The 17,787-nt window shown below is 45.7% G+C and overlaps 1 protein-coding gene across 2 annotated transcripts in view; it reads left to right on the top strand.

Moving 5' to 3' along the window:
* Positions 1-4,579: 4,579 nt before the first annotated feature.
* ENTPD3 (ectonucleoside triphosphate diphosphohydrolase 3) overlaps positions 4,580-17,787 on the top strand; it is a 32,019-nt gene continuing 18,811 nt past the window's right edge. Inside the window, exons 1-4 of one of the 2 annotated variants that reach the window (XM_054504499.2) lie at positions 4,580-4,639; positions 5,582-5,634; positions 7,774-7,901; positions 14,338-14,455. In XM_054504499.2, the coding sequence (XP_054360474.1) occupies positions 5,595-5,634; positions 7,774-7,901; positions 14,338-14,455 (286 nt within the window). In that variant the 5' untranslated portion in view covers positions 4,580-4,639; positions 5,582-5,594. Of the gene's footprint in view, positions 4,640-5,444; positions 5,635-7,773; positions 7,902-14,337; positions 14,456-17,787 lie in introns of those variants that run through there. The other variant, XM_045904004.2, reaches the window with a different exon arrangement.

Raw genomic sequence — 17,787 nt, 5'->3', positions numbered from 1 at the left:
ACTCACTTGGATAACCTGGTTTTCCGTCTGGTCTATATCCTAGTGAGCTATGAACTATCTTCAATTAGATATCCTCTGTTCCACTCAGACACAACAAGCCTCAACATACACTTGTAAAAATGTTGAGTCTTAAGTGGATGACTAGGGGAAAGTATTTGTTGAGTCTTAAGTGGATGACAAGAGAGTCAAGGGGTTGATATTCTTAATTTGTAAAAGACTGTTCATTCAACAAATGTTCATTGAGTGCTCACCAGGTGCAGTGTGCTAGACAGTGAGAATACAATGGAAAATAAGAATAGCACAGTTTCTCCTTGCACAGAGTTTACCGTCTAGTGGGCACAAACAAACTAAATCTGAAATTACCATTGGGAAAGGCAGTCGTGCACAGCTCCTAGCTTCCCTCATAGGAGGGCAGTGTTCCCTTACAAAGAGATCAAGAGCCCTTCAGACCTGTGCTGGGTATCGCTCTCTGCTCTGGAGTATGTTTTCTGTCCCACGTTTGAACAGGTGTCGTTCTTTGTTCTGCTTCAGTGTGGGTCAAAGGTCCTTGGGCGTGACCTCAGCTTTCTGTTTTTCAGACACCGTGGGGGAGGACATGGGGTCCTTGGCCTGAAGTGTAGAGGGGATGTGTGTGCAGACCATCTCCCCTGTGTTAGCCAGGCGGGAAGACCTGCTGAGCGTAGGAGACGGACACTGTCTATTGAAGCAGATCTTGCTCTGTCTCTTCTCTATGTGAGTAAAGTGCTGTTCCCCCAGAGCCTGTGTGAGTCATGTCTCTCCCAGCAAACCCGACATCTGCAAACTATGCAGGGACTTGACATCCTGGGACTGCTGCTCCTGGTGGGAGGCAACAGGTGCCACTCGCAATAAAACACCAGCTGAAGGAAAGGAATGCCTGCGGAGGAAGCACACCACTGAGGGCCTGACTCAGGTTGGATGTGTGACCCGGACTGAGGAGTGTCGGGAGCTATCCATGAAGTTCTGAGCTGAGAATGAAAGTATAAACACGAGCTAATTAGGGAAGGATGGAAGAAGGGGCAGGCACCACGAGCCAAGGAAGTTCTGTGCAAAGGCCCTGTGGCATATTTGAAAAACTGAAAGAAGGCTGGTATGCCCTCAGGGCATAAAGTGAGGCACAGGATGTGCTCAAATAAACCCCAAGAGGGAAGCAGGGACCAGACAGTGCAGGGTTTTCTAGGTCACCTTGAGGATTTGAATCTGCATCCACTGAGGAATGGACAGCCCAGAAGTTTGTTAAGGAGAGGATGACAGGGTGGGAGTTGTGTTTTAAAGAGATGAGGCTGGTGGCAGTGGAAAAAATGGATGCGAAAGGGAGAAAGTAGATACCAAAAGCTAAGTGAGACCATTGCCAACATCCAGGAGAAAGAGAGTGATAGCTTAGGCCAGTGGTTCTCAACCAGGGAAATTTCACCCCTCGGAAGACCCTTGGCAATCTTTGGGAACATTTTTGAGAGTCACACGTTGTGTGGGGATGTTACTGGCATTTAGCAGATTAAGGTCAGGAATGCCACTAAAATAAACATCCTACAAGACACACAAAGAACCCCCGGCCTGAAATAGAAATAGTGCCTAGATCGACAAACCCTGGCTCAGGCTGTGGTGGTGGCAGAGATGCAGGACACATTGGAGAGATAATTAGGAGGGTAAAGCCAGCAGTCCATAGTGACTGATTGATGATGAGGGACAAGGGGACAATTAGCAAAGAGAACCTTTGGCTTTCTGGCTTGCTCACTTGAATGAGCGGGGGTGCCATCCACTGAGACAAGAAACGCTGGAGAAGTTGATGGTTTGCTGGAGGAGGATGAGGAGCTCAGCTGGAGACCTATGAAACTGAGATGCCTCTAAGACATCCAAAAGAAATCAGGCCATTCGCTAGGTCTACAGCTCAAGAGGAAAAGCCTGAGCAGGACACATGCATTCAAGAGGCTTCCATGAGTAGAACGGAAGCCAGGGACAGGAATGAGATTACCGAGAAAGGGGGTACAGAGTGAGGAAGAAAGAGGGTCCAGGACAGAATCTTGAGAAACTCTTGGGAGAGGAGCACAAACCAGCAAAAAGCATGTAGGGGGCATCCGGAGAGGTGGGAAGAAAACCATAGCATGTCACCTCCCAGAAGCTTCGAGTGGGGACTGTTTCCCCCACACCTTCTCCAACACAGAGCACCACAGATCTTTTTAAAGCTTTGCTAAACTGATCAGTCAAGAAAAATCTTGTTTAAAGATGTCAAAGTTTTAATTGGCAATTTGGGGGCAAGTAATGAGATTAAGCATCTTTGCTATGTTTCCTGGCCTTTTATATTTCTTGTGTTATTTGCCCATTTTCCTATTCTAGATATTCCTGTTTTTCTAGATTGGTATGACCTCACTATATATTATGATTTTTCACTCTTTGCTATCACATTCTTACATATTTCCCCACAATTTATCCTTTTTTTTTTGAAGATGTCTTTTTCCATGCAGTTGTTTTACATTTTTTTTTCCTTCAAGACTGTTGTTGACTTTATCTTCCTGCTTTGATTTCATGCTGGAAGAGGCTGTTCCTTCCCAAAGATCATAAAAATGTTCTCTTATATTTTCTTAGGATATTAAATCCTTTTTTTACATTTAAACTTTTCATCTATCTAAAATCTATTTCTGTGACTGATGAGTGATTGGGATTTTTTTCTCAATTCAGTTGAAAAATGTCTTCTTTCAATCTCCTCTTTATGTTGAACTAAATCCCATATCCATTAATCTAATATTGGCCTATCTCTTTTCTATCTCTTTAGATCTCTTGGTATATTCCTGTGCCCAAACCAAGCTGTTTTAATTACTGTAACTTTATAGTATGGTTTGATATCTGGTAAGACACATCTGTATCATTTTATAATCAATAAAAGCCATAAAGGTTTGCATACATATATATGTGTATGTGTTTGCTCCTAGGTGTGGAGGATTGATAGGGAAGTGTGTGTGTGTGCATGTGTGTGTGTGTGTTCTCACACATGGAGAGTTGATGGAGAAGTGCCTTTGAAAGACTAGGAGTAGTTTGGGACCTGCAAAGGAGTTTGAGACAGTGCCTGGAGCAGAGAGTCCCCAGGGAAGTTTGGAAAAATAAAGGAGACCATAGGTCTCTCAAAGGAGGCTAGTGCTCACATTTATGAAGCCTCTAAATTGAGGGAAGCAAAGAAGAAAGCTGGTAACATGGACTGATCTCTGTTACTTTAGAACTAGCACCAACTGCATTTCAAGGCCTCTTAAGCCCAGGACCTTCTCTCGCTCCTGGGGAATCACTGAGGATGTTAAGGTCAGCCATTCACTTATTAGAACCGAAGTCACTGACCTCCAGTGTAGGTAGAGCATCAGCAGCTGCTTGTGGGCTTATGGCCCCCTGGGTGCAGAGGCCCCTCAGCTTCCGATCAGTTGCCTTACCTTTCATTGGCCCAAAGCTTTCAGAGAAAGTAAGTCTTGTAATTCAGCAAGCATTCACTGACTGTCCCACATTCCCATCGCAGACCCTGTACAAATCTCCCAGCAAGGGTCCATTTCAAATAACTCAGGGTGAGTGACTGGTGCTCCTACACACACACACACACACACACACACACACCTAGCTTGGAGCCCTTGTCTCTGGGCTCAGAGGTCTCAAATCAGGGGCATTCTCCTCTGAAGGCCCCCCGAACTCTTAGTGGGTTTGGCCCTATCTGCACAGGACAGGAGACAAGTGGCATATAGGGTCTAGCTCTCCAGGAGAACAGGAAGGCCCAGGACATAGCCCAGACTTTAGCTCTTCCTTTCAGCTATTCAGGAGCCACAAGGAAGGGTGGTCCAACAGAACCCTACTTAGGCCTCTTGGTGGATCATTCCAGGAGTCCTTGAGGTCACTCAAAGGAGCCAAAAGAGCCACCTGCTGATTCATTAAAAACAAGACTCCTGGGGCATTTGAGTCGCTGCATTTTTGTCCTATTTGACCTCTTCCAGGAAGAGCTTGTCCTGAATCTTAGCCTAATGATACTCATATAAAATGGGGTAGGGGAGGACACGGCTGAGTAACCAGTGAGCAGTCCTGGGGCATGGCTAAAGCAGTTGGTCTAAACTATACAACAGGGAATTTCTCTGTATTACTTTGCTCTCCTGGCTCAGGTGATTCAGGGACCAGTGCGCCTGCTAGCCTCATGCCCAACATTGCAGGTGTTTATCGGCCTCCACTCCACGGAAAGATGGGGCACAGGGCCCACCTGTGCACACCCACGAAGTACCCAGTTTCTACACTGCCCTGCCCCCACTCCCCCTCCATGTAGTCTTGTGGGGAAGATGGAGGAAACCAAAAGAGAGATCAAAGGGTCCTTGGCTTTGGCATCGATGGAAGAGGGAGTCAGGCAGTGGACACCCTCCTGGCCTTGCCCAGGTAGGCCCCGGGAGGGATGGGGGTGGAAAAGACTGGAACAGTGAAGGTGAAGCGTAGGTGCGGGGCCTTGACCCGGCCGAGGGGGCGGTCCCAGGCAACGGTTGCCCCGCCCCCGCCCCGCCCCGCCCCGGAGCCGCCCCGCCTCCCCTGCCTCCGCAGAGCCTCCCGCGAGCTGGCCGCCGGCTGCCACTGCGGCAGAGCCGCTCGCCGTCCTCCGACCGTCAGCGCGCAGGTGAGGCCCGGGGACCCCTGCGCCGGAGCCGCCGAGGAACGAGCGGGAAGCTGCGTGGGGCTGGGAGCTGGGAGGGAAGGAAACGAATCGGATTCCGTAGATGGCCGGAGGGAGGGGACCGAGAGGCGCGCGCCCCAATCCTGGTCGGCGGGGAGGTGGTCCCTGCCAAGCCCGGAGAGGTGGACGCGTCTTCACCGAGCGCATCTGCGGCTCCGGAGATGCGCTGGGGCTTACCTATCTTGTCTGTGTGGAGACGCAGTTCCAGAGCGGGGCCTCCCAGAACCTGGGGCGCTGCATCCCGGGGGCCCGACATCCCTTTCCATCCAGCAGCTAAAAATACCCCTCCTAGGTCTTTCAGGGGCGACTCTGGGCTCGCAGGTCGCCAACACCCACAGAAACCTCCCTTGCTGCTGTGATTTGAAGAAGAGCCCTGCCTCAGCCCTGTGAATGTTGTTACTAAGAGGTGGAAGATTTCTTCTGCCCCGGTCGGTGTGTACAGGTGGAAAAAATCTGCAAGAAATGATTGACTTATTTTTTGAAAAATTTCAGTTTAAAATCTCAGCAAACCTGTTCTTCTTTTCCTTACATCTGCGGAGGTGACACCAGAATTTAAGTCCAGCTTTCGGTTTATATCCAAAGGGCTCGGTTTATCTGTCGCCCAAGAGGTTTCGATTTGGAAGAAGTGAAGTGGGTTTGAAAGCGGGTTTTGCTTCGTGATAGGCTTTTCTGCTGGGACAAGAGTTTGCTTACGGTAGTCATTAGCTTTTTACCTGAAAACTGAGGACCAGGGGCAGCCGCGTGGACTGCTTACGTATCACCCCCCTCGCACCCCGGACAGATGTTCTTTAGTCGTGCCCCCAAATTAGGCTTAACACCGCAAGTTTCTGGAACTGAAGTCAGGGGCCAGCGACACACTGTCATTCTGTGTTCTCTTGCCTACAGTTTGGGAGGAAAGATGTTCACGGTGCTGACCCGCCAACCTTGTGAGCAAGCAGGTTAGTATCCCGCAGCCGGCAGCCAGTGTGATATTCTCAAATCATAGTCCCGGCTTCAGCCCACAGTTCTTCATGCGTGGCCCCTGCGAATGGTTTTAACGTCTGTGGTTTGAGACTCAGTTGCTTACCAGGCTTTCACCACCAGCATTCCTCAGGTAGAAGTAATGCTTTTGATCAAAGCTACACAAAACAAGGACTAACATGCATGTTTCACTTAAATGGTTTTTCCGGTTTGCATAATCCATTAATTTGGCCGTTTGTGGTTTCCCTTACCAAGCTGCGCCTGAGGTTTGCTCGAGAATATTGTGGATTTTGTAATGAATTATAAAGTACTTAGGTCTGTCCTCTACTTGCATCCCAGTGATGTTGCTAGCACAGAACCTACAGTGTCCCGCACTCCCCACCCCCACCCTAGGTCAGCGTTCTTACACTTGCTAGTGGAGGCACATGTGCAGAATTCACACACACACACACACACACACACACACACTGCCAAGCTTGCCCTGCCTGCCTCTGGAGCACGTTTTGCAGTTGCTCATGTGGAAGCCCAGAATGGTCTGGCCTCTCCACTCTCAGGTAGACACCTTGTAATTACAGTGTTTGTTCACTCCTAATGACAGCACAGCTCTGGGCTGCATTCCCTAAATGAATGAGACCTGGTCTAGTCCATTTTGCTTTGCGAGAGGCTTTTCTGCTGGGGCCAGGATTTGCTGAAGGTAATCATAGCTATTTACCTGAAAAGTGCTGAAGCGCAGAGGATGGGGGCGGGGCGGGTGGCCGCACAACTGTGGCAGGAGAGTGTTTACATATCAATCCCCTCCTGACCCTGGACAGATGATCTTTAGTCCTGCCCCAAAACTGGGCATTCTTGTCTTCTAAGAAGATATAATTTTAGGATGGTAGGGGCAATTTCTACACATCTTTTTTTGTAAAAGGAAATTGTACCTAAGGAGCTAGTTTACTTGGATTTTCAGGTTTTCCTCAAAGGACTTTGAAAGGTTTGATGAATTTTGACAAATGCACACATCCATACACCCCATAATTCTAGGAAGATATAGAGCATTTCTGTGACCCCAGAAAGTGCCCCTGTGTTCCTTACCGGTGAGTCCCTGCTCCCAACCCCCTGGGCAGTCACTGTTCTGATTTCTGTCACCTGCCTGTTTTAGAACTTCACATGAATGAAGTCATTTCAGTATAGAACAGTATTTGTTTGTTTCTTTTTTAAAAAAATGTATTTGCTACTTTATAAAATTTCCATTAGCCCACACTGGTTTGGTAAGACCCAAGTAAATATCTGTTCAAAATCATCTAGTTAAGCAATTTTAGTTTAACTTTAATACATAGACATAGTCCATTATGGTAATTATATACTTCTATACAATACAGATATAATTATCTTTATTCAGAGGCTGTGTATTTAGTTGAAGATTATTCATAGGCTTCATTATTATTATTCATTATTATTATTATTTTGCTTTTAAATGGGTATAGTTTACATGTTCTGATTAAAATACAAAGGCCAGAGATATGACCCCTTTGGGAGGAACATGTGGCTTGAGGTCTAGCTGTTCTTTGTGAAGATGTAGGTGAGACCCTATGCCTTCAATGTAGACACAGGAAAATTGCCTGAGGTTGACTTCTTACTGGCAACCCAAATATTTTAGAAACTCATACATGTTACTATTTGCATGACAGTACGTCACTGTGTACTGAACTTTATCATCATTGATTATATCTGAAGTATAGAATTAATTTCTTTTTCTGATATTACTTTTAAGTGAAATATTGTATTGCCCACTTTAATAGAAAACCCATATATTTTTAATCTACATTGAAATAAATGTTACTGTAAAACATCTCAGGGACAACCGGTAATATGCATAACACATTTGGGGATATGCCAAGAAACTAAACTATGCACACCCTCTCTGCTAATGTTGTCTCAGTTCACTCTTTGGAGGAAAGATAAATGGGTATTGGAGCCCAATCACTGCTCCACCTTAAAAGTGTGGGTCTCACCAAAGCCAGAGGAAGCGACGTATGCACACAGTTATGCATCCAGTCTGTGGATTCTACAAAGAACACCAGTGCCTTGTTCCTACTTTCCCCTCATGTGTCTTCTGGATCTTCCCATTTTAGGCCTCAAGGCCCTCTCCCGAACCCCAGCCATCATCACCTTGGTGGTCTTGCTTTTGAGTGTTGTGGTGCTTGTGGCCATCACACTCATCCAGTTTCACCACAAAGAGGTCCTCCTTCCAGGACTGAAGGTAAGTGCAAAGGGATTGGCACTGAAGGGATGGGCTATGACATCAATTATTGTAATGCCATGAGTTAGAAGAAAACCCTTTTCCCCACCTCCAGTGGGGGAAGATCCAAGGGAGAACCCAAGGGTCTTTGGTGTAAGACCCAAGGGAGGAGCTCTGGACATACTGGTTTTGTGACGTTTGACACTAGAGAATGTTAATGGTGACACCTTCTCTAAGGACTGTGTGGCCTTGCTTTTACTCCTGACTCTTGGAACCAAAGCTAGACTTTGTAGCCAAGAATTGCAGATGACTACCAAAGATCTACCAGCTTATACATTCCCCCAAGACCACACAACCCTGATCATGAGTGAAGACCAGGAGACCCAGCCTCCTCTTCTGGTCTAACCTGGTAAACAAAACATCAAGGACTTGAAAAGGTCTCCTTGAGCTGTATTTGTGGTACCACTCTTGAGTCTAGAAGTGTGCCATGATCTCTCTAACTCTTCCCCTTGAAAAATTACTCAGGATCTTATGCTCACTTTCAGAAGCTACTCTTAGCCTTTGATATGTCTGTCCCCACATGGCCTCTCGGATGATGTCTGACAGTCTGAGAACCATATGTATCACACCAGCCTTGGCTGTAAGGGTGAGGGGAGGTGATCCCATGAGGGACTTGTCAAATGAAAGGGAAAGGAGTCCTTCAGTCATTTGGGTAGAGTTTGGCAAAGTTCTTCTGTAAAGAACTAAATAGTACATATTTTAGGCTTTGAAGGTCATTTATAGTCTCGGTCACATATCTGGTTTTTTTTTTTTTTTTTTTTTTTTGTCTTCTTATGATTCTTTAAAATGTAAAAACATTTCTTAGCTAGCGGGCCATAGGAGCCAAGAAATTCAACTGTTATCTGAATCTCATTTAGCCTTTACCCTTGACCTCATGAGTCCTTTCTACATCTTCCTGCTCTTAGTGACTGTTCAAAGGCTATATTTGAAATAGAAGTTTTTGGAGTTTTTAAAAGATAAAAAAGAAACGAATATTGCCTCAGCTTTGTGTGTGAGTTTGACCTACCATTCTGAGGCTGCTCTTCTGAAAGATTGAAGTAAAATCTCCTTTAGATAATGGCATTTGGCTCTTTTATAGGACATTTTACTTAAGAATCTCGACACACCCCCATGAATAACATGAAGAAAAAAGAAAAAAAAAAAGAAACCTTATTACAACTGTCCAGTGATGAGGGAAAACAAATTATCTGGTTGTCCAAAGACATTAGCCAAGGCCTAGAGAAGACATTTTTCCAAGCTCCAGGCACTGCGTTCTTCTATTGACTATAGAAAATTAGAATTGCAACTGCGAGTAATACCATCTCCTTAAACTTTGTAAACTGCTCTTCAGTTTAGTGAACACTTCTCCCTGAATTTTCTCTTTTCCCTTGTGGCAGCTATAGCAGGGAGACAAAGCAAGCATTGTTACCACCATCTTGCAAGTGAGAAATCATAGGTTTGGCCAGTGAATGGCAGACTAGAACTGAAACCTTGTCCCTCCTGTTCCCAAGGCCAGGGTTTTCTTCACTCACCTCCCTCTTCTCCCTGATCCTACGTTCAGAATGGGGGACCCAGGAGAAGGTACTGCCTCTGATGGGAGAACTTACCCTCCTTTGCACAGGAGGGAAAGTGGGGAGGATGGGTGCAGATGCAGGAAGTTTTGCTGAACTGGGAAATGGAAGTATCCCCCAAATGGGTGGAAAGCTAATAACCCTCTTAGACCCCAGGAACCACTCCTACACCCCATATTTCAGAGGAACCAGCTCTAGTTGTATTCCAGGGTTATCTCTCTCCACTGCACAAAGGAATGTGCTAACCCGGAGCCATGCTTCCCCTTCTAGAACAAGCTGTGGTGCCTGGGACTCCAGAAGCCAGGGTCCTGCAGAGGAGCTCTGGGAGCCAGTATAGAACCCATCCCAGGATTGTCCTCTACCAAAGGGCATCTCGAACACCTGTCTCACAGGTATCCCACTCAAGGACATACTTACACACCAACTTTTGCTAGTCATTGGTTGAGCACCTGCTCCTTAGAAGACATTCACTCCCTAGCGTTTCTGGCACAATGTATGTTCAGGTGGGCTCAGGCCACTGCAGAAAGCCTTTAGGCAGGTGGAAAGTGCATGGCTGGGCATCACCATGGTAAGGCCTGAGGGATGTGGGCAGGGAACCCTCAGTGACTATTCCACGTAGATATGATTATTGTTATCCTCATTTTGCAGATGAAAAAGTAGAGGAACAGAAAGGGCAGATAGTTCTCAGAGTTACACAGACTGGAAATAGCAGATGTGGTGCAGAAGAAACAAAAGAGAACAGAGAATGTTGGCCTTAAACAAGGGTTTAGAAGGACCAGAAAGAAGACACGCCCTCACCCATTAGCACACAGTTCAAAGGGGATTTTTAATGTCCTCAAATCTTGCCGTCAGGCCTGCGTCACAGTTGTAGGGGACAGGAAGTTGTAGAATGTTGGAATACTGGCTCAGGAGACCAGTTCTGCTTAATTGGGTGGATTAAATGTGAGAAAAGACTGATGTTCTGAGCCAGTGGAACCAAGAGCAGAATGGCCACTTGAAAGAACATTCCACATGCAGCTCTTTTCAGACTGAGGACAAGCCTCTTCTGTTTTGCAGTGTGTGCTAAGGGTGGGAAAGGCAATTGTGGAAGTGAAGCTGATCATTCAAGGGCTTTTAAATTGTTCTGTTTATGTTTTCATACCTTGAAGTTTGTTTTGCCTTTGTGTGCAGCTGATATTTGGTTATGAGGGGCCAGCTCCACAATGGCCTATCTGGGGGGACCTGGAATGTTCCTTAAGACCCCAATCAGGATAGCTGGCTCTTAAATCCAGCCTTGGCTTACCTAACCTTGGTTTATCTGAGTTGAACAGCAGAACTATTAAAACTTAGTCAAGGGTTAAAGTGTCCCCAGTTCCATTTTCATTGTTCCTGGTCTGACCTGCTCTACCAGCCTGAAGAGTAAACGTGACGGCATCACTTTTCTTTTTCACTCAGGCCCCCACTTGCTTTATTATCATTAAGTCTAGTATCTTCCTTTTGAGACCTTGCCCTCCCCACCCCCACTCACAACTGTTTAGAAGCCCTGTGGCTTCCCAGTCCGATATGATCAGTATCCCATTGCCATTGTCCCTTATGGACACATGATGTCACTGTTGGAGAGAGGTCTACATAGTCCCTCTCATTAGATCCCCATGTTGGGTCACACCCCCAAGCTTGACCATTAACTCTCCAAAGCACAACCACAAGACCAGGCTGTGCTAAAACCATTCACTTTTAACCCTCTTTGGTTCTCAGTCATCAGCCTGGAGCTCTGGTGCCTTGTGGCCCTTCCTGGTTTACCCCTCGGAGAGTGAGAGTTAGATAATTGGTTTCCTCCTTTCCAGAAAGACACAACTCCTTCATCACTTTGGTCCACCTCCTCTCCAGCCAGATCTGCACACTACTTAACTACGAGTTTGCTTTTGAGGAACTTTTTGTCTGAACAAAGAAAGTCTGTGATAGCACACCTTATTATGAAGGAGTCAACCCTGGGAGACCTGGTTTCCTTGGAACTCAGTGGAAGCATGGGGGCTCTGTGTATAGTGTTGATGGTCAGTTAGACCCAGGCTTGAGCCCAAGTCTGGGACTGTGGGCAATTATTTACCTCTGTGAGCCTCAGTTTCCCCATCTGTCAGGTGGGAATGATGACAACACCTGCCTTCTGAATGCAACACTAAAGCACTTTGTGTAGTGCCTGGCATATTGTAAGTACTCAGCAAATGTTTATTACTACTATTTCTATTATTATGCTAATAGTGATGATGATGATGGTGGTGGTGGTGATGATACTAATAAATAAATCTAAGAAAGCTGATCTTATGATCTTTGCTTTTGCTTTGTTAGAAGCTCACACAGTCCTTAAGTTTTGGATCATGCGGTTCATATGGGAGTCTGTTTCCCTTTGGTTAACCCACTGAGTGTGTCTTCAGTTCCACATTCTAGCCATGTTTTTTTCCTGACACTGCATTAGACAGAAGGGTTACTTATTGCTTCCCACCTAGCTGAACTGAATGAAATTCAGTCCCCACCCCATGTCCTCCATCAAACCACATTGAGTGCCACTGATCTAGGCAAATGAGCTCTGAAAATTGGCTAAAGACCAATTTTTCCATTTTTGAAAATGTCAGGGAATGACGGTAGTTACTCAGAAGTAGCATTGGGCTCAGGCTGGTCCCTGTCAGCACATCAGCAGGTGCCTGAGGGGCAGCCACTTCTCCGGGCTCACTGTGGAACATCTCTGCCTGCTCCCACCCTGATGAAAACTGGATCCCAGCTGGGATGAGGATGAGAATGAGAACGGCTCTTCTTCCTCCTTTCTGATCTTGGCCCGGCAGCCCCAAGTTTCCTTCAAAGGGAAAATGCACTGTTTGTGAAGAGCTGGGATCCAGAAGATGTGGGAAGGGTGGGGACCCCATGGAGTGGTTGCTCTCGTGTGTGTGTTCCCTCCTCTAGTCAGCACCAGGCGTGGAGGGGTCAGCAGCAGGTGGGAGGGGAGAAAGCGGACTGGTAAGGAGGCTCAGATCTCTTGAGTGCCTCGTTTCCTTCTGCTCCACCTATGTGCTAATCTCCTTGGTGAGCCTCTGCCCAGAGCAGGCTGTGAACAATGCCTCCCTTGTTTGCAGGGGGTGTCATGTCAGGATCCCCGTCAGCATTCATCACATTGAAGGCTGAGATTAAGAGGCTGTCCGAGTTCAAATACCAATGGACACAGGATGTTCCATCTCGATATAATGGGGAAGCTGTGATTGAGGAGCTGGAGCAACATGTTTTTATTTGGTCCCATTTCAAATGAAACAATCACTTGTTAATAGTGGAAAGTTGGAACCCTCCCAAATGTCTAGAATCAGGGAATTGGCTAAATAAATTATGGTACATCTCACAGAAGATGTGGGGAATGTATTGAAAATGATGATATCAGTATATTTACTGGCAGGGAGGGATGTGCATGATACGCTTATTGAATAAGAAAAGAGCATTGGAAAAGACTATGTACAGTGTAATCCTGTACTGAATTGAAAACATACGTCTAATCACATATTCATATATGTAGCTGTATACATAGAAGTCCATTAGAAAAGATATATAGCAAGGTGTTAAAAAATAGTGGGATTTGAGGGGTGTTATTTACTTTTCTGTACTCTTTTCCTTGCTTTGTGATTTTGTTTATTTTGCTTTACTGATCTTCCTATATAGCCTGTATTTATTGAGCAGCCATTGAGTATCAGGCATATGGTCTCCTATTTACTTCTCAAGGTTAAGTTGTCTGAAGATAGGGAAACCCAGAGAGCTTAGGCCTTATACCCGGGGTCATAAAGTAAGCATCCACCTGAGTTGCCCTGCCTCCAGAACCCAGATTCATCTTCCTCACTGAGATGAGCAGCCTAATCCAACAGCAGTGGAATTGGGGAAGAGCTGTGACCCAGAAGCCTCTGCTGCCCTGGGCTGACTCCAGGTCCAAGCATATACTGACCTCGGTCAGCTTTACTCATTCCAATCCCCATAGGCTGCTAACACATGCTCTTTGCTGCTCAGGCTTGGTCCAGGGCCTAGGCTGGCAAGACCCTCAGGGGAAGCTCCCTGGTGCCTGCCTCTAGCTAGAGAGATGGTCCAGGACTCCTAGCCGGCAATCCTGGGCACAGGTAGTCCTGGCACTGCCCTGGCAACACCCTCTTGTCTGTGTGTTCATGTACCATGTTACCAAAGTGGGACAGTATGTCAACATTAGTTGATATTTTGGGGTTTTTCTCCTTAATTATGAATACTTTCCTTCTGAAGGCTAATGCAGGTATTGATGTGTTTCTCCCTTGTGAGAACTTCCTATGTTTATTTCCAGGCTGATGGGCCTGGAAGTTTAGAGAATAGAGGGCAGCAGGTGACTGACTATTCATTTCCCTCCTGAGACCCAGGTGGCTTCTGTCCCCCACCTCAGAGGTCTGGATGAGGAAGAAACCGGAGATGGGCAAGATCCTTGGAGTGCTAATTTTCAACCTTGGCTGCATACTGGGGTCACCAGGAGAGCTTTAGAAACTGCCAATGCCTGCGTCTACTCCCAGAGATTCTGATTTAATGGGTCTGGGATGTGGCCTTGGAACTGGGAAACTCCCCAAGTGATTCTAATGTGTGGCCAAAGCTGAGAACCATGCCCCAGGATACCTGACCCACCTCACCCCATCCCCTTCCCCCACAGTCCAAGGAGACAAAGTTGGTTTGGAGCAAATCATTTTTTTTTCCCCTTGGTCAGCCCCTACCTAAATGATGCAGGGTGGATTAAGCTCTTGAGAGTATTCCAGGTTCTCAGTGGCCCATTGGAAAGGAGTCCTCAGAGAAGCCCAGCCCATTTCTGACTCTCCCTTTCCCCTTTTGTTCAGTATGGGATCGTGCTTGATGCCGGGTCTTCCAGAACCACCATCTACGTATATCAGTGGCCAGCGGAGAAGGAGAATAATACTGGAGTGGTCAGTCAAACCTTCAAGTGTAGTGTGAAAGGTAAGGCCCAGAGTGTGTGCGGGAGGCCCATAGGGAAGCAAGGGAGAGTCCTAAGGGCCTTTGGAGGCCTGGAGGGATCCCAAGAAGCTGCCTGGAGGCAGGATATGAATACTGGACTGGGCATCAGGAACATATGCAACCCTGTGCTAGTGCTGATCCTCATCCATGCAGTGATCTTGGGCCACTCACTTCCCTTCTCTGGGCTTCAGTTTTCTCATGTCTGAAACATGGAGGTGCATGGTGTGAGATTTTACCCTGCCATGCTTGCATGAATGAAGGCTGGTGGAAGACACAAGTCTCCCAGGTCAGAACCAAGGATGGTTTATTGCTCACCGTAATAGCAGTAGGCAGAGTGCCAGCATTTTCTTGAGCTGGTTCTCTGAGCCTCACTTTGCACAAGATGATGTAAAGAGGGCCAGACAGTATCTGCTCACACAGTGGGTTGTATTACAGAAGATGAACCCCAAGATTAGGGAATCTGAAACACTTATAATGCCTACCTTTTGATCTGGGGGAGAACACTGTCTCTATCTTCTAAGCCTGCTTGTTACACAAACATCCTTGAAAATACAATCCAGAACAAAGGCAGTCAGGGCCTCTGCTCATAAGACATGCAGAAACATGAGCAAGTCATGGAAAATTGTATTCCAGTAGCGGAATTGTATTCTAATTGGCTGTGTATGTTGGGGGGGAGGGCGGTAGAAAGAGATGGACAAGGATGAACAATACATAAACAAATGGGCATCGCTCTATTCCAATAAAGCTTGATTTATGGACCCTGAAATTTTGAAATTCATATAATTCTCAAGTGTCACAACATATTGCTTTAATTTTTCCTTGTTATTTAAAAATGTAAAAACTATCTTAGCTCACAGGCTATACAAAAAAAAGATGATGAACTGGATTTGGCCTGTGAGATGCCAAACCCTGAAACAGAACATTCTCAGCATCTCCGCAACATAGCCTGAATTTTATGTTCACTGTTTCCTTGTTCTCCTTTCTAGTTTTGTCCTTATGCATTTAGTTTTTTCTGTTCTTGAAAATGGAATCAAACATGTATTTATATAAATGGAATCAAACATTTATTCCTCTGTAATTTGCTTTGTTCACTAACTTTGGGTGTTTAAGATTCATCTACATTGATAGGAGTAGCAGAAGCTCATTCATTTTTCCCTGTTGGACATTTGTATGTCCATGGTTATGGAAAGGATGGATATGAATAAGGTTGAGTATATTTATATTTTTATTTATTTACAAAATTACAAATTATAAATATATTTTCATATTTTATATGTATATTTCATATACTTATGGTCATTTCTGTTTTTGTGAAGTGCCTGTTCATGTCTTTTGCTCACTTTTCAATTGAATGCTTGACTTTTTCTCATTGATTCATTAGAGTTCTTTATATATATATTGTAAATATGAGTGCTTTGTTAGTATTATTACGTTGTTCTCCTATCTCCTTACAGCTTGTGGTTCGCTGTTCTAAGTCTCTTCATTGTGTCTTTTGATGAACAGTTCTTATTTTTCATGTAGGAACAGTTATCAGCCTTCTCCTTTATGATTTGCTCTTTTGTATTCAAGAAATCTTTCTTAGCCTGAGGTCATAAAGATATTCTTCAATCAAAGTTTTGTAATTTTGCCTTTTACAATTAAGACTTTAGTACTCATAACAAACCCCAGGTAGTGAGTGTGTGTATGTGTGCTCCTTTTTAAAAGGAGCCTCTTTAGAGCCTCATGATCTTTGACTTGGCCTGGAGCTTCCTGACCAGTGCATCCTGAATGTGTTAACAGGTATACCCTTGGCCCACAGGACAACAGGTTAGAGACTCTGGACTCGTCCCCCCAGCCCCAAGCAGCTTCCTTCATTTACCTCAATGAGCTTCCCAAATATAATAACTTTTGGGAGGGTCATGGCATTGAAAAAGATGAGGGGGGGCAGAATTAGCCTTTCCCGTAGGGAGACTAACACACTTCTTTGAATAACAGAGTGTTCTGATCATCTGCCCTTCCATGGAGAGCAGCTAGGAGCTCACCTAGTACATAAGTGTGCCAGGTTAGGTTGTCAAGAAGCTGATTTTGAGCTAGAGTTTAGGATGCAAGATAATTATTAGAGATCCGCACCTGTAGAAGAAAGGAAGAAGGAGGGTTGTTCAGAAAGAGAAGTCAAACAGCCACATGAGCCTGACCAAGCTTCAGCCAATCAGTTATCCTGCATGGCCTGAATTGGCTAGACTGCGATACCCCTGTTGCCATCAATTGTTGGATGTTGCCATTCTGGGAAGAGCAAGACACTGAGCAAGGCAGCTCTCTGCCGCTGAAGCAAACTATGCAGGAGTTGACAGCTGAGACATTAAGTCTTTATTTGAAGCTGTATCTGCTTGGCATCTCTCCAGGCTCCACCTAACAGGGGACTTAGATGTTTATTGAGTACTGCTTGCATTGGTATCCACAAGACATAGGTGGCTGCAACCTTGCTCGAAGCTCAGCCAGAGATCCCATCTCATCCTAACTCCTGAGTCATTTGCTTACCTTCAAGCAGGATGCTCATTTAGAAAGGTGAGACTAGCCACTTCAAGAAAAGAGAGGATAGTGTAGGATAATGATTAAGACTTCACCTCATCCCTCCTGTGTGAGCTCTGGGAAGTTTCTAACCTCTCTGTGTCTTGACCTCTTCATCTATAAAATAAGCATAATAATAGTAACACCCATCCCATAGGAATCATTTGAAGATTCAATGATATATGTAAAGCAGGTGGCAAATGCATGGCATACAGTAAGCACTCAATTAAGTGTTAGCTATTATTATTCATGGGACAGCACACTTTAGAGCTCCTGGTGGATATTCTTGCCAAGAAGTTAGTCTGTCCCAGATCTGTCTTCAGACCCAAAGAACAGTTCAGCCAAGTCAGTCCTGATGGTCTTCTGACTGTAGGGGGAGATGTGACCTTCATGGAGGGACACAGGCAGTCTCCTAGGGGTGGGGGCCCTCGGCCACCCTGGGTGTGATTTAGGGGAGGGGCAGGGTCATGGAGCCCACACCATATCCATAAATGGGTCTTCCCTTTGATCGCAGTAGCCTCAGGGATCCATATATATACTCCAAATGACCAGAAGACCACAAACTAAAGCTCAAAATACAGAGTTAAAGTTTGGCGAGTGCTGTCCCCTTGAAGACATGTGGTTTCTCCAGGGATAATTTGGGTTTCTGGTTTCCTAGTTGCAAATTTCCCAGGGCTCCCCTGCCTTGGCCAGTCTGAGGGGGCGACAAATGCTTGCTTGCCCAGCCGGGTTTCCCAGATACCCAGGCTCTTGGAAATTTCTTTCTT

The sequence above is a fragment of the Mirounga angustirostris genome, unplaced genomic scaffold, assembly GCF_029215605.1.
Source record: "Mirounga angustirostris isolate CCGP_5_RB_7025 unplaced genomic scaffold, mMirAng1.0.hap1 SCAF_1, whole genome shotgun sequence".
In the NCBI taxonomy this organism is placed as follows: domain Eukaryota; kingdom Metazoa; phylum Chordata; class Mammalia; order Carnivora; family Phocidae; genus Mirounga; species Mirounga angustirostris.
The sequence above is the reverse complement of the archived record's forward strand: the minus strand, read 5'-3'. Positions and strand labels throughout refer to the sequence as shown.